At 41.4% G+C, this 20,764-nt stretch overlaps 1 protein-coding gene and 2 long non-coding RNA genes across 5 annotated transcripts; 1 reads left to right on the plus strand and 2 right to left on the minus strand.

Moving 5' to 3' along the window:
- Positions 1-29: 29 nt before the first annotated feature.
- On the plus strand, positions 30-7,827 carry LOC129744918 (uncharacterized). 2 transcript variants are annotated; one of them, XR_008737020.1, is made up of 4 exons: positions 30-1,631; positions 1,765-1,863; positions 1,921-2,613; positions 2,691-7,826. It is a non-coding gene; the product is annotated as an uncharacterized LOC129744918 (long non-coding RNA). The 2 variants fall into 2 exon arrangements; XR_008737019.1 differs by having other exon boundaries at positions 1,921-7,827.
- On the minus strand, positions 7,156-12,952 carry LOC129744916 (fibroblast growth factor receptor substrate 2). 2 transcript variants are annotated; one of them, XM_055737674.1, is made up of 5 exons: positions 12,849-12,952; positions 12,561-12,779; positions 11,090-12,029; positions 9,867-10,797; positions 7,156-8,004 (listed from the first exon to the last, which is right to left on the minus strand). In XM_055737674.1, exons 3-4 carry the CDS (start codon positions 12,002-12,004, stop codon positions 9,874-9,876), a joined length of 1,839 nt encoding a protein of 612 aa, XP_055593649.1. In that variant the 5' UTR covers positions 12,005-12,029; positions 12,561-12,779; positions 12,849-12,952; the 3' UTR covers positions 7,156-8,004; positions 9,867-9,873. The 2 variants fall into 2 exon arrangements, with proteins under 2 accessions (XP_055593649.1, XP_055593648.1); XM_055737673.1 differs by having other exon boundaries at positions 7,156-10,797.
- A 1,643-nt stretch (positions 12,953-14,595) lies between these two features.
- Positions 14,596-15,895, minus strand: LOC129749637 (uncharacterized). The gene is made up of 4 exons (XR_008738108.1): positions 15,762-15,895; positions 15,479-15,666; positions 15,130-15,312; positions 14,596-15,062 (listed from the first exon to the last, which is right to left on the minus strand). It is a non-coding gene; the product is annotated as an uncharacterized LOC129749637 (long non-coding RNA).
- Positions 15,896-20,764: the final 4,869 nt, after the last annotated feature.

Below are 20,764 nucleotides of genomic sequence, written 5' to 3' on the forward strand. Positions count from 1 at the left end.
ACGGCAAAGTCAACGAACCACGTCGAGAACTAACATCAACACCAAAATACGCACAGCGGCTAAGAATCAATCCTTCACCAAAAAACAAAACATCACTACACCACGCAGCTATGAATAATGACTAAAGTCAACCAGCAACATCCAGGACTACTAGCAACATCAAAACACGCACAGCGGCCGAAGAAAACAATCCAGTTCTTCGAACGTGTAATATCGCTAGAACCACGAAGCTGTAAAAAACGACAAAGTCAACAAACTATGCCTAGAACCACTAGCAGCATAAAATACGCCTCGCGGTACCAAAAAATGCTCTTTGACAAAAAACGAAACAACATCAAGCTTTACTAGACTGCCATACCTGTAAACAACTGTTAGTAAGCACCAATCATTCGAAAACACCAACAGGTAGAACAACCTGAAGTCGACACAGTTATGAATGAAGACATCAGTCGCCGAACCATGCTTGGAAACATCTGTCAAGCTAAAAATACGCAGCGCGGTTAAGTAAAAATACTTCAAGTTAATCAATGAACAATAATGTCAATTGAAAATTATCGCTAATCGGTCAAGACTCTAAGTCATCATATCGCAAAATTAATGTTAAACAAATCAAAATCCAAGGCAAAATATTCCATTCTTATCATGTCCATAATTCCTCATTGTAGTATAATCAGATATTGTAGTTCTAAAGACATAATAATCAAACCCTCAACAAACATACTCCACCAACCATAACCTAAGCAATAGCCACCCCATCAAACGAAGAATACAGATGAATGTTCTACGGAGAGAAGCAAATACAACAGTACCTATGAAGCACATCTTCCAGAACTTAGCTGGAATGCTGATTGACACAGAATGCAATCAGTTCAAATTTTAGTTCAAGTATTAGCCCGAACATAAGCTGCAAGCGCTATGCAGTTTTGTGAGACACCAAGACACTCGTCGTAGCCGCAAATTGCGGGAGGATTTATCGAGAGTGTATTACTTAAGTTTTGAGTCTTCTTCCAAAGAACTACCATCATCAAGAAACCACACCCAAAAGCCACCAAACCATAGCCCAAGACCAAAGAACCATTCAACCACACCACAGAGAAAAATCCGAACAGGAGAAGCATATACGTTAGCAGTAAGCAAATTTTCCAGAGCATAGCTGGAAGGCTGACAACGAGATCAGCGAAGCTTAAGTTCAAGCATTAGCACTAAGTTAAATTGCAACATTTTGCAATTGTAAGAGATATCAAACACTCATCGTAGCTGCAAAGATCGCAGAGAATAATTTGTCGAGAGTGTATTAGTTAAGATAACAAGACTTCTCCTGTTATAAGACCGAAACATAACGCTGGTAAAATTTTGTGAATTTGTCATAAAAATTCACAAAATTTTAAGATAAATTGTAGATTGTGTTACAATTATTGACTGGGTCACAAAAAACCCAAAGTCTAAAATCACATAAAATTTAGACGTACACGCCGACCGGTCTACCACATATCAAGTGACATTTGACCAAACAGAAAAAGTGGGAAAAAAGCTTCACACGTTTTCCCGACGCGTCTTTCCAAAAGTTTGGAAAACGCTAATTAAGAAATTGTGGTCCGCAGCAAACAACCCGTCAACACTCCGAGATTCGGGTAAGTGAATGTCTGATGACATTTTCCTACTAAAACAACAATTCCGTCATTCAGACCCGGAAGACGGGTAACGGCCAGCAAAGATTTCGTTTGCAGAATGCTAACTGCAATTACCCTTCGTTTTTTTACACAGGAATTCCGGATAGTGCCAGGGGAAAGGAACCCCTTTGCGTCCGAATCGACCCAGCGAAGATCCGACGAGATCCAGCACGAAGAGGCCTTCTGAAAAGAGGTAGGCAATCATAATTTTGTGGTTAGGAATAAAAAACTAATGATGGTCATGTTGCAGGGCTTTTTTGTGGTGTGGCATTTTCCACACACACGTGGAATCGTCGCCGCGTTGGATCATCGCTTGCAGGAGACTACCGGTGTTGGATCGCTTCAAGGGTGCTTACTGCCGAAGAGAAGTCAATTCCGGCCAGCACTTGAGGGAGCTGTTCACCTCGAAGTGAACTGTGGTGACCCTCAGTGCGCAGCGACCAACACCACCGGAGCGGATTGCAAATTATTTCAGGCACTCTTGCCTACTGTACTTTATTCCCCGGCCACTAGCGCCGTAGGGGAAGTTACCCCGGAGAACAAAACCGGGTCAGCGGTTATTTGTATTCCGGCCACGAGCGCCGAAGGGAATTTGAGTGCCGTTGTTTAAGCGCCGATTAAGGTGCTGTTTTTTTATTTCGGCCACCAGCGCCAAGAGGGACGTTGCTCGTGTTCCGACCCCGAGCAATGTCCATAAGTGGATGTCGGGTTTGTGAGTGCTGATTGAGTGGCCATTTGTTCATCCGGCCCCCAGCGCCAAAAGGACCTTGCTCGTGATCCGGCCCCGAGCAAAGGCCAGTGTTTGATGCCGGGAATTGCCGCCCAATAAGGCGTTTCAAGCTAGTGTTCCAGCCTCGAGCGCTGAAGGGATTCTTGCGTCGTTTTCTTGCCGAGAAGAGGAGCGTGATGTTCCGAGCGTGAACATATCACCAGAAACATCAAGGTAAGCTTAAGGTTTATGGTTTTTATTCATTAATGGTTTGATTCGCATCTGACGCACTCTTTTCATTTCGTGCACAGATTGCAGAGCAGCAAGATTGCTACAATTTAAAAATTCCGGCAAGAGATCTGCCACAACGGGAAAATGGGTGTAGTAACAGCCGTTGGAACAACAAGGGGATTCTAGCCCACCACAAAACCGAGATGGTGCTTATCACCAACTTGATCTCACCCCAAACAGGTACCATTGCCGTTGGACCGTGCAATATCGTGTCCAAACGCGCAATCAAGTACCTAGGGGTGATGATTGACGACAGGCTCAGCTTCACGAGCCATGTCGAATACGTGTGCAAGAGAGCGGCAATGGCCACGGCCGCACTCACACGAATGATGCCGAACTCCTCGGCCATCCAAAGCAGCAAAAGGCGGATCCTGGCAAGCGTGACTACTTCGATCTTGCGGTACGGAGCAGCGGCCTGGAGGCGGGCCCTGGGAAGAAGCTGTAACCTGCAGCGACTTAGCAGCGTTCAGCGGCTGATGAACGTGTAACGTCTTTATCAAAATTGAGTATGATATGGCTTAAGCACCCTAAATTAATGAAATGCGTTTGAGCGTGTATCAATGACAACAGGGGGAAAACGTCAAAAAAAAGAAAAGAAAGGAGGCCACGCGGCAGAAAAGAGGCTCTCGTTTTTCTCGTCTCGTCGGAACGAGGTGTGTCGGCTTGGCGCTGCGGAATCCGGTTTTCTTGGGGGATTTCACGGGTGCGGTTCGAACGGGAAGCGCTGGTGGTTCGTCCGGATTCTCACCATAAGGAGTGCCAGTTAACGTGCGCGAACGATTGCACCGGTTAAAAGTACACGCGAGGCTGTAGCTCTAGCGGGTGTGGATTTTCTCTCGGTGGTCGCATTAATAATTGTGTGCAGCACACCTCGTCGCGAGTTTCGTCATCGTTAGTCGCGGAATCTGGCTTGAGATCAGCCCGGGAGTGGTTTCGAAGTACGAACGGGAAGACGCCAACTTGAAAGAGGCTCGGAAGTTGTCTGCGCCGTTGCCTCCGGAGAAGAATTCGGCTAAAGGAAGACGATCTTGCAGCGGTAGTGGTCTTCCGAGGTGGGCAAGCTGCACGTGTTAAGTCGGAACACGTGCAAACTCCCTGACGGCGTTGGTACGGTGGCATAGCCAGCTCTATCATCAACACCGTGCGACATCGCTGCGAACCGGCGACCAGTTTGGCTGCGGCGTGGTGGTCCGATCTGCAATGCTCTCACGGAGATGAGACAATATCCACCTGCTGCTTCCTGAGGTATTCGTGGTGCCAGTATCACCGCGCTGCACGCGCTGCTGCCGAAAACAAAAAGAGTAAGTGACACGCACATTTATCCTCTAGGGTGCTCGGCATTAGGCCGGAATTATAAGCCTTTTCTTCCTTCCTTGGCCACAGATTGCGCCACTTACAATTAGAGGGTCTCTCTCGCGACACAGGTTATCAGCGGATACCGGACCATGTCGTCCGAAGCCGCCTGTGTAGTAGCGGGTGTTATGCCCATCTCGGTTTTGCTTGAGGAGGATGTCTATTGCTACGACAACAAAGACACGCCCAATGTACGAGACCTCGCTAATGAGGACTCGATGTCCAACTGGCAGCAGCTGTGGGACAGCTCAACGAGAGGAAGGTGGACCCATCGTCTGATCCCGCACATCGGGAGCTGGATCGGAAGAAGGCACGGTGAAGTGGACTTCTATATGACGCAATTCCTGATTGGTCATGGATGCTTCATGAAGTACCACTACCGGTTTGGACATGTGGCTTCGCCATACTGCCCAGATTGTGATGGAGAAGAGGAAACACCTGAGCATGTGGTGTTTGTCTGTCCGAGGTTTGCGGCGGTACGTACTTCCATATTTGCCGCCTGTGGGCCCGACACGACAGCAGATAACGTTGTACAGAGGATGTGTGCGGATTCCAACACTTGGCATGCGGTCAGCGATGGGTTCACCCGGATCATGACTGCCCTGCAGAGGAGCTGGAACCAACGGCAGTCCGCGAACGGTGTAGGATGACTCCATCGACGGGGAGCATCTGAGTAGTGTGCGTCTGATCCCTTGATCGAAGCTACAAAGATAAGGCAACATCTTGTGCGTAGCGGAGGTCGGGGGTGCGCCGCGAACGTGTGTAGGATACCCCAACGTCGGGGGGTATCCGAGTAGTGCCGCTTCCTAAGAGGGAAACTGCGGGGATAAGACTTTACCTTCTTCGTAGCAGATCTTGAGGGAAGAGGGTTAACCTAAAGAAACTATAGTAAACAAAGAAGCGCAATCTGATCCCTTTCGAAATAATGTGCTTGCAACCCTGCTGTAGGTCTGCCTTTAAGACTGCTTGGTTTTGCTCGATTGGAATGACACTGACAGAAAATCCAAAAATTCCAATCGTGACATTTCGTCTCTTTGTTTACTATAGGCTCGTTAGGTTAACCACTGTCGGGGGATACCCACGGGTAGAGAGGCTCTCGACGCCGGGCGAGCCTCTCGAGTCGATGTAGGATGTCGTCACCGTCGGGAAACATCCGAGTCGTAGCGTTCCAAGTCCCGAATGTGTGCCGTGACAGGCGCGAGTCTAGGATAAGCTGCTCTCGATCTGGCACACAACGGGCAGGAAAAATCCGCGGGCCAAAAATCCTAGGGTTGCCAGCCAAGGGGGATAAAGAAGACCGGACAACGGTCGGAGTAGACTGACCCCATCGACGGGGGGCTGTCGAGTAGAGTGCGTCCGACCCCGCGGTTTGAAGTTACAAAGATAAGACAATACCTTCTGCGTAGCGGATGCCGTGGGTGCGCCGCGTTCGTGCGTAGCATGCTCCACCTTCGGGGAGTATCCGAGTAGAGCGGTTCTCAACTACAGAAGCTGCGGGGATAAGACTTGACCTTCTTCGCAGTGGAAATCGTTGGGAAAGGGTTATTCCACGTTCGGGGAATACCCCCGGGTAGAGTGGCTCTCGACGCCGGGTGAGCCATTCGAGTCGCAGTAGGATGACGTCTTCGTCGGGAATCATCCGAGTCGTTGGTGAAAGTCCCGCGCGTGTGCCGTGACAGGCGCGAGTCTAGGATAAGCTGCTCTCGATCTGGCACACGACGGGCAAGGTGGCAAACTTCGAACCCTGAAGATAAGAGGTCGGGCTTCGAGTCGTTAGAGGAGAGGTCAGGTCTCAAACCTTCAGGCGGAGAGGTTTGTGTGGTCAACCCCGAGTCTTTATGTTAAGGGGTCGGGTCTCGAGTCGTAAGAGAAGGGAGCAGGCCCCTTACCAACAAGAGGTGGGGTACAAGTGGTCACCTCGAGTCATTACGAGGAGAGGTCAGATTTCAAATCGTTAGAGGAGAGATCGGGCCTTGAATCGTGCAGAGGAGAGGTAAACCTCGAGTCGATGCGAGGAGGGGTCGGATCTCAAGTCGTTAGAGGAGAGATCAGGCCTCAAGTCGCGAAGAGGAGAGGTTTGTGTGGGAATCTTGAGTCATTGCGAGGAGATGTAGGTTCTCAAGTCGTTAGAGGAGAGTTCAGGCGTCGAGTCGTAAGGATGAGAGGTTTTGCTGAAAGTGGTCTCGTTAATGAGTATTGCCTTGGAGCGTATTAGCGCGAATAGACCTCCCACTATTGAAGTATAGTGTACTAAACAGTTCGAGGTGGGAACCAGGTCTGCGGCCCCAGGTGGAGTTTAGGGAGTAGGGGGTATACACGGAGTATATCATGAGTCTTCCCATTGTACCCATGGACCCAGAGTAGCAAACTGGGGGGACGCGGTGGCTCGCCGTGCCTTGGAATACAATCCGTAAACCGGGATTTACCACCTGTGGTTACCAACTAAAAAAAAATGCAAGGGGGATTCTAGCGTTCTGTAACTTACAAGCTTGCAAACGTACATCGCGCAGCAAGCAAGCAACTTGCAGACTGCAGACATGTAGCTATCTTCGGGAATGATTCTTTCTGTCCATGGAAAGAAAGGAGAAGATGGCCATGATGGCTCGGAAGAACGCAAAGCCGAATTGCCACGAGCCTGGCGAAGAAAGAACTAGCCTCAAAAATAAAGTCTATTTATCTCAAATAAATATGTTTTTTTTTTTTTAATAAATTGTGTTTTTGTTTTATTTTTATTGCAGAAACCAACCAAACCAACTATCAATTACCAATCAGTGAATGGTATTATTCACTATTTTGCTAGGTGAATGCGAAAAGGGTAAAATTTACCTTTTTGCAAGGTGAATGAAAAGAAACGGTAAAATGTACCGAGAAAGCTGGGTGGAAAAAAATCACCTCTCTTCTAGGTAAATTTTTTCTTTTTTACGCAATTGATTGATGATCATATACGAAACGCACAAACTTGTAGCTCGCCCCACCGGGCTGCCAGTAAACCAATGAAATGCATTTGCGAGCTGGCCTAGCATGGGTGTTTTTTTGGGGATTTGGATGTTCGTTGGCAGAGACTTTTTGATAAGACCATCGTCCCAATCACGGATCGGTGATATTCCACTTACGAAGTTCCGATACCGTTCATAAATAAACTAATAATATTTATTTAGTCTTATAATCTTACTACATAATGATCTTATGCAATCCTGTACTTCTCTTCCTGATACTTATACCTACTTTTTGGCAATTATTTTACAAATCCGTCTTCTATAACGAAACTTTTTACCTTTTCATGCGTGTAGCTTTAAACTTTGTCTATAGAATAATATACGTCAAATAACATACTCTATTATCTACGCGTTTAAACATTTCCGCATTTTTTTTTTTTGCTGGCTGTTCAGTAGCTATAATGTGCCTTTCGTTGAATCATCACGGGAATAAAAGTAAATTCAACATAGTGCCATATGTTTCCCCTTCTGGCAGCATTTGAACCTTTCGTTCGGGTTGGTTTTAACAAATCTTAAAATCCCCAAATTCAATGAAAGTTTGATTTACAACAATATAGATAGAAAAGGATAATAAAATATCACTTATTATTTTCTTTTATAATTTCGTTTATGGAAAACTTTGGACTTCGAACCATCTTGGTCTTCTTGTGTCAATATTCACTAATTAAAATAGATTTTCTTTTTAAAATAACCTAATGAATAACATTCCACTTGTGGCAAACTAAGGCAAGATGTGAGATGTTTACTTGTGTAATGTTTGTTAGATAAAAGTGTATTCAAAACAAGCTAAAACATTAAAACAATCAGTGCACGTGATTTGTGCGTCTGTTATATAACGATTTTTAGTTTTCCTTTGGAAGGAAGATTTACAGGGTCTCGAATATGTTTTGATCTTCCATCCAATATATCTGCACTCTTTAATAACGAGTGAGACTTTGCTTCGCGTGGATTCTCTTTGGCGAATGATCTAGGTGAGATCTGCAAGCTAAAATTTAATAAATAGTTAAAAGCAACAAATAGAAAAATATATATTTTTGTCTCGATGTTTATTTTTCTGTTCTGTTAGAATAGCAATAAAATTTATTAAAATATTATGTTCTTTTTATGAAGAGTTAATCACCGTAAATTTATTTTTATGAAATTATTTTATCGGCTTTATCGGTGAAATTTTATATTCTTTGAGAAAGAATATTTAAGAATTGAAAGATTATCCTAGATGGATAGAATATTAGAATAAGGTGAAAGATGTTGAAAATGAGCGGAAGGGTAATTTTAATTTGAAAAACTTTTCATCACACGCTCTTTTTTTTAAACTCAAAATTAAGTAGTTTTGGTTCAAAACAGCACTTCGGTGGCATCCCTCAACTTTGAGTTTAACAGGGCAATAGCAAAACTAAGTTCTGATAGGCATACTCAATACTAAGTTCGGCAGCCGAACTATAATTTATCCTTTTTTTTCGAGGGTAGCTTATTTTCAGGGAATTGAAGGATGATTAAAATTTGTTGTACCCGGATGTTGCTGTTCCGGTACAGAGCAGTGGAATGTTTTTACACTCCCGGTCAAAGAAAACTTCCGGATGTTACTTCCCACGTAAACAACATCCGGAAGTTTCCGGACATTCCAAGCCGCTCACCATATGATGACAATGACGGACAGAATTTTACGCTGACACGGTGAACATGCATTTCATTATAAAGTTCCTTCATAGTCTTCCGGTAATTGTTCCGGAGCGACAAAATTTTGCGACGTGTTTGTTGGTTGCTGTTCCGGTTCGAACTGAACTCGCTAAGTGTTTTCAGTCCAACAAAAAGAGTTCAATTTTTAGTTCATAAGGTCGAACTCAGCTTTGATCCCTCGCCGAAGGAAAAAAAGGGATCAATTTTGAGTTCGCAGTTCGAACTCCGTTTTGATCCATCGCAAGGAGGAAAAAGGGTACTTAACTTTAAGTTCATAGAATCGAACTATGTTTTGAACCTCGGTCATACTTAATTTTGAGTTAAAAAAAAAGAGCGTGCACATTTCATCGTTTTGTTCCTCACGGGCCTACTACCTAGCAGTGGTAGATACGGATAGCTTTGTAGCTACCAACACACAAAGTAGGCCTAGCGTGGTTCGTCCCACAAGCGGAAGACTTGCAGTTCGAACGAACTGTTGTTTTTTCAAGTTAAAATTACCCTTCCGCTCATTTTCAACATCTTTCACCTCATTCCAATCTTCTATCCGTCTATCATCTTTCAATTTTTTAATATTCTTTCTCAAAGAATATAAAATTTCACTGATATAGCCGATAAAATAATTTCTTAAAAATATGTTTTTTTTAAAAATAAATTTGGGATGACAAATTTGTAATTTCACTAGAAGTTCCAACTGCTCCAAACTGCATTTTGAAAGCTGGCCTACTCGGAACAAACATTCATGGCGTTAACACGTCGAAGTACGATGAAAAAAAACTGTATTTTACCCAGTAACCGAGAAACTTGTGGTATCTCACGTACCATCACCATAATTTTCCTAAGCTTCACATACAGAACGAAATATAAAAACGGATTGAAAATTATTTATAATTTAACTATTCTTTGACCAGCGTTCCCGCGTATCATACTTTTGGAAAATTTAACCTTTTTTTTTGGTTCATTTGAATAACTTATTTGAACGGTCCAATATTACGTAACGCGTTTTGGGGGAGGTGGTGGATTATGGATAGAAAATTTGAAACGCGTATGTTACGTAGGGGAAAGGAGGGGGTTTGAAAACGATCGGAAATTGGGTTACGTAATAATTGAACGGTCCTTTATCTGCTTTCAGCTATTCCACAATATCCAAACGAAAGAAAACCATTCACTTACCAAAAACTTAGTCGCTGACGGAGTTGCTCTGTCTCGTTAGAGGCGTCACGGTGGAATTGTGCCTGGTTTTGCGAGAGCCTTCACTATCAAGCTCCGATGAGGGTGTAGTGGAGTTGCTGAGGGCAAATGTTTTGTTGAAATCAATCGTTGCATAGCCGAGGGACGCCTTCTTTGGACTTTCTGGTGGCAGCAAGCTCGCTGTTGTAACTGTCGTCGCAGCTCCAGCTGTTGTAGGTGTTTGGGCAACAGAGCCGCTAGCATCGCCGCCTAGCGGAGTTAACGGGTTATTTAGATTTATCGCCGTTGGATTGTTGTTGTTATTGTTGCTGATGCTACTGTTGGCGCTTAGGCTGGCTGCCGCTTCTGGAGCAGCTCCCGTTGGCGAAATAACATTGGCAAGCGAGGCCAATGAAGCGTTGGTTGCATTCTGTGATGCTGCTTGATTCGATTGGTCAAGATCGAGAACAATATAGTTAACCTTCCGATTGGTTGCAGTTGGCGTGCACGGTTCTGAATTGTCCAACGTAGGGAGCTCTACGTTGGAAAAGATGTCCGGTTTTGAGTAACGTCCTCGGAGGAGCACAGATTTGATTTCACTTGGTTCAAGATTTTCGTAACAACGGGAAGGATCTATCGAGTATGATGATACATTCAGAGGAAGAAGGGCGAAAGCATTCGGCCCGCTCGAAGTAGGAGTTTTAACGTTTTGGTATTGATTTTCATCAAACGAACCAGTATTGTTATTTATGGATATTAGACTAGAGTTACTTTTGCTAGCAGATTTGGCTCTCGATTTGGCAACAGATGGAATATTTACGTTAACATACATACGTGAGGCTTCACTTTCAGGGGTCATTTGAGTCAATTCCAGTGGAATCAGATCCGCTTTGTTTGTGCTGGAACTCATTGCGGTTTCGGCACCGGGAGCCACCTAGAAGAGAGTTACAGGTAAGAATAAATACATGAATCATGTTGCATGTTGTTGTTTTACCATTAGAAGCCATTCAAATATAACGTAACTGAATTTTCATTCATTTTCATTCTTATCTATTCTTATCATCTAAAAAAAAATCTACCGACTATTACAAACGGTTATACCTCATTTCTCCCCCCTAAACGCGTTACGTAATATTTGAATGATTCCTTATTCGTTTCCATCCAACTTGTGACAATGATATCTGACATGCATAAAACGAAAGAAAAGAAAGGATCAAGAAATTTACCTCTTGTGGAGGAATGTCCAAGGACATTCGGTTTACAGACGCGCCAACCATAACCCCAGTTGCAACAACACCATCCTTGACCACGGGAAACTCTTGGTACAGATTGCTAACCCCATGATGGGACCCAACTGTGGCATTGCTTGAGGGCAGCGGATTCAGCGATGTTACTTCTAGAATATTATTAATGCTATTTGGTGAGCTCGGAGAAGTGACATCCGGACTAATGGGTCCACTGCTGACGGAACTGAGTCTTAAATTCTGTTGGAAACGAGCAGCTACCGTCTGTGGCAGTCCCGTTTGTGACCTGTTAGAAGGTTCCAGGTAGCTGGTTTCCATCGGAAGTGTATCGGTACTTCGGCTTTGGTTCGAATTCGAGTGGATGGTTCCGTTGGGACTCAACGATTGACTAGTGGCGATACCGGCGGGGGTTCCTCCACGATTCACAACGTAGCTGCCCGTCCCACTGCCATTCTGTGGCGTTGCAACCCGGGTGGCCGTGTTATTTTGTGAAACACTTCGCGCTGCTACCGAAGGTCCCGTTGAAGGACCCACTGGAATCGGGTACGGATCATTTGGATTCGTAGTTTCATCATTATAGATCCTGCCCTGGATATAGGACTGCAAAGTATAGAACAGCGTCTCCGCTCTTCTACATTTGAAAATGTAAATTCCTTCTCCGTTCGGAGCTTTCCTCCCTGCTTCGAAGCTGAACTGATCAGAATTGAAACCGTATCTACGCAAATGCTTCAGCTCCCATTTGGTTGGCTCGCGGCCCTTCCGGTACAGCGTCAGATTGTTCACCGACACCTCCAGTTGGCCACTCCAGTGGGCCACGCCATCGTTGTTGAGACTGATCACGTGAAATATATTAGGGTGAACATCATTGATATCTTTCTTCGAATTTATGCAACCCATGTTCGCAAATTTGATAGATTATTTACTGAAATTGAAATGATTTATTTATATTAACTTAAATTTGGTATTATTTAAAAAAAAAGGCATGGTTTCTTAATTGAGGCCCTCATGATCAGAGGAGTGCAAGTCCAGAAATCATCTATTTTGAGTTAAGTATACCTAACGAGTCTTCATGTTTCAATGTACATCGGGTGCAAAACTCGTTTTTTTTATACATATTTCTCATTGAATTAAGAATTAAAACTGTTCGAATTTGAAAAATATATGAAAAATCGAGCACCTTTACAACTTTTAAGCGCGTTTTCTGGAAACCTTCATTTAGGCACTAGCACCCCTCTGATCCCAAGTGCCTTAATTCATTGACGATAACCTTTTTTGTAAAGTTATATTATACTAGGCAAAGGGATTCAAAAAAAAAATGTAAAATTACCTTACGTATTACATGTTAAATACCAACACAAAACGTGACCCGCCCTAATATTAATGATACAATTTTTCCCCGTTCGAAAAGAAAAAATCAAATCAACAGAAAACAATAAAATATCCTTAAACTTACCTTCGGAAGATCAATGCTACTGATGACGGAACCTGCGGGAACGACAACCAAGACCAAGGGATTGTCCCTTTGCGAGCCTGGTTATCATATTATTTGTGTTGCTTGTTCCAGGCTGCCGCAGGATAAGTTTTTGTGAAAAATGATCCACGACGCAGTCAGTGCCCAGGGAATGGGTTCTCGGAAATGCTCCCTTGCGAAAAGTACGAGCGACGCGTTTAACTGCAAGGTTAATGAATTAGTTGTTTACTTGTTTGTAAAATGATGAATTTCCACTCTTTGTATATCTACTTTTGTGCGTTTCCTGTTCGGGAAAATGGAAAATTTTATTTTCACGAATCGTTCAACCCAATGGTTTTTGCACTTTTGGTGCAACTTTGACAAGCAGTGTCATGTCATGCGAGAGAAAAAATAGAAGGAAATATTGCGTGCAAGTTTTTGTACTAAATGGTATAACAGTTCAACATCTTTAATAATTCTAGCCTAGCATTCCATAAGGGCGGACCTAGCAGTTTTTTGTCTTCCTCCTTTCCTCTTTATGGCCAGCTGTTGACAGCAGAGGTGTCAGGTGTCCTGATTTATCAGGATTTGTCCTGATTTTCGAGAGACCGTCCTGATTTTTCAAAAACTTTCGATTTGTCCTGATTTTCTATAATTGGTCCCTAAAGTGTCCTGATTTGTCCTGATTTTCATAAAAACTTATCAAATATAATCGAATTTGTAGTTTAACTATAAGAAAATCGAATAAATAGGTTATGAAATAAATAAACGCATTCAACAGTTGGTGATCTTCGGTTCAGCGATGATATTTAAGGGGGGGGTAGTGTCTAACGGGTATAAAAAAACACCGTTTTCACGATTTTTTTCTAGAGCTATCGTTCAAACAAATGTATTCAAATTTTTTGCATTATACAAAGCATTGTTAAAAGAACATTTAGTAATTTTTTCGTAGAAAAATATTGAAAAATGAGCCGGTGACGGAGCATTTTCGAGGATGCCTTTTAGAAAACAGGATTTGCGGTGGACACTGTATCTCAGCACAGAATCATCTGAAGTCAAAAAATCAGAGCAAAATATTTTTAATAGATGTTTTTCTGGACCCCAACGTTTTTGTTTAACTTAAAAATATTTTTATGAAATTTTTGTGGCTGTTTGAAGTAAAAACTACGATTTTTCACTTTAAAATCCGCCATTTTTCACCTCTAAAATCTCCCCAAAGTAAAAAAAAATCATAAAAGAAAAACGTTGGGGTCTAGTATTTTATATGTAGAAAATATGTTCCAAATTTGAAAAGAATCGGATAAGTAGTTTTCAAATGACGATGTCCACGGACTTTAAAAATGTGCTTTCGAGAAAAACGCGTTTGAAGTTTCTGCTCTTGCTTTCTTGCAGTATTAGATAGGAGGAGATAAAGGCCTATAACTTCTACAGTTTTGCTTCAATTGACTTGAAAATTTGACACAACATTCTTGAAATGTTTTACGATAAGAAAATAAAAAAATAAAAAAAATCGATTTTTTGAAAGTGTTAGACCCTACCCTCCCCTTAAATGGTGTTTTTCGATATGAACTACAGGCCAGCCAAGAAGCTGCTTACTGTTGTTGCATAAATCAAGGCGTTTACAGCACCTGTATTGCGCCTTTATTTATGCAATTTAAGAAGAAATCCTTAATATGTTCAAGAATCCAGAGGTGTCCTGAAAAATCCTGATTTTTAGCTTCGCGATGTCCTGATTTTTGTCGAAACGACCTGGCACCCCTGGTTGACAGCTAAACTCAAGGCGGGTAAAGCTACACGGTAACCAAAGTTACTCTAATCTGTATAAAAATCCATACAGATTCGAGAAAAGTGTCTCCACTTAGTTTTATGTTTGGGCGCTTTACACAGAGCGTGAGCAAAAAGCTTTTATACATTCGAAAGCTTTCAGCCAGTTAGTCAATTCTGTATATTTTGACATGGGGATGCCCATGCATTTTCAGAATTTGTTCAAAAAAGTAAAAAATAATGAAATTTCTCAAAAAAAAAAATACAAAAATGATTTCTCGTGCGTAGCAATAAATACTTTATTGTCTATTCAATATAAGACCGGTCATCCTTGTGCTGGAACTTTTTTTTTCTTCATTTTATTTCGATAGCCAACTTTTTTTCTGTCAGCACACTTAATACGTGGCAATGGCTCAACAGATATCGTCTCCTCTTTTCCAGTTTGATTCCAAAGTTTCTGAAACCCAACACGATTTCGGGTTCAAGTGACACCAGAGTTCCGTTAATACCGTCGAATAGTTTGGTCTTTCCTGAAAAATAAACTAATTAATATGATAAGGGAAAACTGGATGCAATAAGCTACTTATTTTGGCAGAATTGGTCGATGCCGGTCCGTCAAAGTTTGCACTGGGTGACGATGCGGATTGACTTCAAGAATTTTCCGGACAAATCTGCGCTTTCTAACCTCGTTTTTTTACGAAGAGCTTCCTCGGCACTGGTGCACCCCGTCAAACATCTATGCTGCAGGTCGAAAAAAACAAATTGGAAAGTCAGAACAAATGGAAGCAACTAATTTGAAGTGTCTTACCTTTTTCAACTAGCTGTTTACGCCACCGTCAGAAAACCTCCAAATCCATCACTGCATGATAGTAACACGAATTCTTCCGGTGTTATATAGCCGAATGATGTCCAATCTTATGGTGCGTGGAATAATTCCATGCACGTATACGCAGCCTCTCTCCAGTACGAACTTGGCAAAATTGGAACCATCCTGTTTTAAATTGAGAATTCGATATCAAATTAAGTTATAAAAATCAATATGCAAATTTTTGATTCATTTTCCTGGTAAATAGTTGATATTGTTTCTGAATCATCATAAAAAATATAACTCCAAACCCGAAAATGGTGAAGGGATCGAGAAGATTAAAATTACTTACTGTGATACAAATGTGATTTTGTCCAGGAACCATTATACTTTCCGATCCGAATCACCTGCATCATCATAAACTGCCAAACCAACTGTTCCCGGATCTTGCCGGTTCTCTTTTGTCAGCTCAGATCCGTTCTCGATATTTTAAAATTACTCTTTGATATTTCGGTTCCGGAGAGTTTGCCAGCTGAACATCTAAAAAGAAAACTATTTATTAGAGGTGGAACAGTTTCGAATACCTTTGTGAAAGTTTTCCTCCGCAAACGATTGATGTTTTTATTTTTACTTACCATATTTTCGTTAACAATTTTCGATGCAAACACGAACGAGGGCCCAAAATAAATAATTAGGCCAACGAATAAATCATTCAAACAATGATTATTCCGGCCTTCGCCAAATTTAAAAAAAATATTAGCAGCTAACTTTTCGACGGCGCCGTGCGAATAGTTTTGACATCCCCTTTCTACATAATTCCAACAACAGCAAACTTTTTATACAGAGCTGAATAAACGAGTTTTAGCTCAGATTTGTATATCGGCAATCCAAAGTTACCCAAAATTGAATTGGAGATAAACAAATTTTGAACAACAACCGCTAAGTTATTCTGAAGGTGTAATCGCAATACATTTTATGCATAACTCGATTTTTCCGTGTAGGTGTGTTCTTATACCAATGCACGGAATCGTCCATCTTGTGACCCTTGTGACAGGCAATCGTAATCGTAGGCATGGTAGGCGAACAATTCGCTGTCAAAAAACGCACCGTCTCCACCCCCCACCAATAAGAAACTTTTAGTACCCCTTGCCTACTTTTCCTCAGTATGCACCCACCCTACTGGAGGCACTCTGGCCAACACGCTAGAAATTAATAAACCATTTATGTTTCAAAAATAACCATTTTTGACCTTTTCCCGGGAAATGCCATTTTATGAGTTCTCCATGAGAACTCATAAAATGACTTTTCGGGGAGAAGTAGAAATATGGTTATTTTTCAAACGTAATCAGAAAGAGCGGAGAAGTAAAAAATAATTATTTTTGAACCGTAATTAAACGGCAATAGCAATATTGAACTATATTAAAAAATTATCGACAAAATTAAGCAAAAACACGTTTTTCAAATATGTTATTTATATTATAGTCTGTATTTCTGTTCTTATTCTCAATTCATCATAGTAATTTAGTGGCTAGCGCTAGACGAACACCAACAGCAGCCGAAACACCCGATAGCATTTATAGCAGCAAAGTGATTTTCCCCCCACGACCTCCACCGAATTTAAATGAGAAAACTATATAGTTATAACAGATATACTAGAACCGATATACACCACTTAACGAGAAATCGGGAGACACGAATAGCGCTATCTGGCGACAGAAATGGAAGTATTACACTGTGAATTTTTTCGGAGCTTTGATCAGAGATGCCAGTTGTCCTGATTTTTCAATTGACAATCGCAAAAAGTGTGTCGTAGCATATCGAAAAGGCGGAAGTAAAATGAGTACTTTTTGAATAAATATGAATTATTAACAGTGCATATTCTTACAATTCTTAAAACGTTATCCAAACCCTTAAAGCATCGGCAGCGGTAAGTGCTATCGAAGGTGTTAACCCGGGACACATACTAGGTCCTTTTTTGGCTTTAGCAGCTCATTTGCGCACCGGTAAGTGCTTAACTAGTTTCCATTTTTGCCACTGGTGACGCTCCGATAGGTGTTGTTGTTTTATGTTGCTATTTTCTTTTGTAAATTTTTCCTAAACACTTTAGCACCTGTCAAATCAGGACCTTGTCGGTATTCAGGCCAGGAGCCATAGGCTTGCTTTTTCAATACATACCAAAGAGCAAGTGTCAAAAATGAGTGTTATTATAGCTTTGACACCTGACCGCTGCTGATACTCTTAAACATCGTGATTGTAATATTACTATCGATTTGACGCAAAGTTTAAAAAAGGAAGAATGAAATGGGAATGTTATTAGACTCTAAAACTTTTAGGTTAAGCATTCGTTATAAATGACTAATTTATTATAAATGACTAATTTATAATAACTAAAAATAAATTGATTTACGACATTCGCGATGAAATCTGCCAGCACAGATTTTAGACTTTTGCATTGCAAATTTCCGCCAGCACTTTACGAGTAAACAAACAAACTACGTATTCTCAATCAAACATTTGCGCCTTTAGTTTCATTAAATCGAATTCCATAAAATTTATTTCATCTTTGTCTTCATTTCGAGTTTTTAACAACGATCCGTTAGCTAGAATATGTCATACAAAACGGCAAATCAAAATAAGCGGAAGCTTAATACAAATTTTAAAAGCTTAGCTAAGAGACGAAAATTAAATATAGATAAATAAATAAAAAATACACACTACCAAAAAAATCTGGAAAATTACATCACATATGATGTAAATAAAAAGAAGCATCATATATGACGGAATTTTCAGTGCGAGTTGAACATCACACGTCAGTAAAATTACATCACATATGATGTAAATAATAAGAAACATCGTATGACTGAATTTTCAGTGCGTGTTGAAAATTGCAGACCCGAGAAAGATGTAAAATTGAGAGCATGTAATATTACATGATGAGCAACAGAATTTTCAGGGTTGCGTAAAAATTATTTAATTTTGCATTTTTTTTATATTCAGAGAAATTTGTTTTGAAAAAAAGAACACAAAATTGGTTTGCGAAACTTTTTATTTTATATATAAGCTTGAAACATTGACTTCACTCATCGAGAAATCACTTTCAACTGACCATCCGTCGCTTTGTTTACAATCAAAAGATTGTCATTAAACTCTTGTAATACTCAGAAACAAAACAACCCAAAATTAAAGCCTAGTCCACACTCGGCAACTTGAACTGCGATTCCGGTTGCTGAGACTTGTTTATGTTTACATCTTGGTTGCTGAAGGTCTCCCATATCTGTCGGGAGACTTGAGACGAGACAGCATCAAATGTAAACAAAAACAAAGTCTGAGCAACCGAAATCGCAGTCCGAGTTGCCTAGTGTGGACTAGGCTTAAGAACGGCAAGGCATCAAAACAAAGTTCGTCTGACGTTCTTAATTTTGGGGTGTCCAAAATAAAGTTCATAGCTTGAACTTTATGCCCCAAAAAACGAAATTTTCGTTTCTTGATAATTTGTTACATATGTATATGGTGTTGTTTGCCAGAAAATCAGGTAGGAAAATTTTATCCCGTGTAATAAAAGTTAGTTTATATAAATTTAATATTTTTTTCAGTATTATGATGCTAGTTTGACCAAATCTGGGAAGAATATTGCACAACACGGAAAACAACGCGGAGCAGACGGTCTTTCGGGGAAACCTAACAGCTGGTGAGTCTCAAGGATATCCGTTTGCTGATCCATTGACCAGCAAGGATGGTGTTGTTCCCCCGGGCATAAGTGTTTTTACATTGAGCGACGAGTGACCAGCGAACGCCCAAAAGCTAGAACAGCTCAAGAATGGAATCATTTGGGTTGTATGAGGAAGATTCTTTCGGAGCCGAAAATTCTATGGCACCTAACATCAGCAGTTCCGTGCAGATATTAATTTCTGATCCGGAAGCTGCATGCAAAGTGAAGAATGAGAAAATTCACTTTGGAAGATATTTAGCAGCAAAAGATGAAGCGAAAGTTTATTTCCACATTTCTATAGAGGCGATTAAAATAAGAAATTGAATAAAAATTCTCAAAATAAACATAATCTCTTCTTCTTTCTCCCTTTTGTATATTTGCCCAGCAAAAATATATCGTTTTCCTCTCCAAACGGCATTCTCGATTTTGGGGTGTGAGAAAGAGCTCGATTCTCAAGTTTGGGAAAACCCCCTCGAACACATTTTCGTCGGGAGCCAGTTTCATCCGATTTTGCGGCATTTCAACTTGGTTTTGGGTTGTTGCGGCTTAGAGTGTCCAAAAACTTCATAATCATATTTTTCGGATTTTGTGTGCGAGATGCCGAAAGAAAACAACCTAACGATTGCCGGCAACCTGAAAAATAATAAGTCAATTGGTTATACTCGTATCTAAATACATTTCAGTTTTCAGTTCAGTTATTATCATAAAGATAAAAAACATAACTTACCAGTTCAAAGAAACTACTCCAGTTATCGTTCTGAAGATGTTATCATGGAAACAAACTTGCATAATAAATATTCTGTGAGAAACAAAGGACTGAAGCAACTGTCAAATCACATACAAACCGACCGTACTGACTTTTTGGAACCAGAACGTCAGTTCTCCTTTGATTTCAATGGAATTTTGGAACCAAAACGTCAGTGCGGTACTGAAATGTCAGTTCGGAAATTTTTTTCTCTTTCAGCCCTTTGGTGAGAAACGGCTTTGATAAAAGGGGTTCTCCCTGTAAACTGAAGCGTCTGCGCTGAAGGTCATCTGCAGAGTTCAGCTTGTAAAATACACTAAAAAGAGAAAAAAATGATTCGTGCTTCATCACTCACTGTAGACGGTCGTTTTTTTCTGAGCTAGAGTTTCGCGACACTGTTAGAAGTGATTGTAGTGCAGTTACCCGATATATCCGGATTTTATTACCGCTAGGGCAGTTACGGATCCGTACATTAAACCAAAAACGGACAATCAACTTTGGGGTGATTTAATTTTCCCAATCGGAGTGCATTGTAGTGCTATAAGTGTTCGACATTATTGGGACTCCATTTTGGTTGCATAGCTACCATTATCATCACCAAAGGATTATCCCAGGCAGTGCAATCTACCGAGACCACTGATTTTTGCTGTTGTGTGGTGATAACAATAGCCACGACCATCATCGGAAACACATTGGACTCATCATCATCAGGGTCGAGTTGCGGCAGCCATCTTCCACCAACGAAGAGGGGACCACGTGGTTTGAGAGAATATCGAACACTGAAGAAAAAAATTGTGTACAAACCAGTGATTGAATTTTGCTGAGCATGAATTGATCAACCTTCTCTCGCTCACTGCTTTACTCGAAAGCAAAGGTTGCTTTGAGGCAGCCAAAACGACAAAACCGATGATGCATACGCTCTCAATATGGCCCGTCTTCAAGAAGCAGTATACATTCGAGGCAGCGAATCCAAAAAACCAAACGAATGGCTCTCACTTATCTCCTGTTATAAACTTGAGGGAAGCGAATTCAAAAGGCAGAGCGAACCCGAGTCTCCTCGTTTGTGCCTGGATCGAATGCGTGAGGTTTTTCTGCTATTGCTATTATTGCACAGCAACCGTACGCAGGCAGCTAGTTTTTTCGTTTCTTTTTCCTCCCCCCTCCTTGCTCCATACGTTGCGGGC

The sequence above is a fragment of the Uranotaenia lowii genome, chromosome 2, assembly GCF_029784155.1.
Source record: "Uranotaenia lowii strain MFRU-FL chromosome 2, ASM2978415v1, whole genome shotgun sequence".
Classification (NCBI taxonomy): Eukaryota; Metazoa; Arthropoda; class Insecta; order Diptera; family Culicidae; genus Uranotaenia; species Uranotaenia lowii.

What these genes read in the sequence shown, in the direction of transcription:
- LOC129744916 (XM_055737674.1), bottom strand. Translation starts at nt 12,004, where the DNA reads ATGGGTTGCATAAATTCGAAGAAAGATATCAATGATGTTCACCCTAAT. An exon ending in TGGACATTCCTCCACAAGAG is followed by an intron (nt 10,798 to 11,089) that starts GTAAATTTCTTG and finishes ACTCTCTTCTAG; the next exon opens with GTGGCTCCCGGTGCCGAAAC.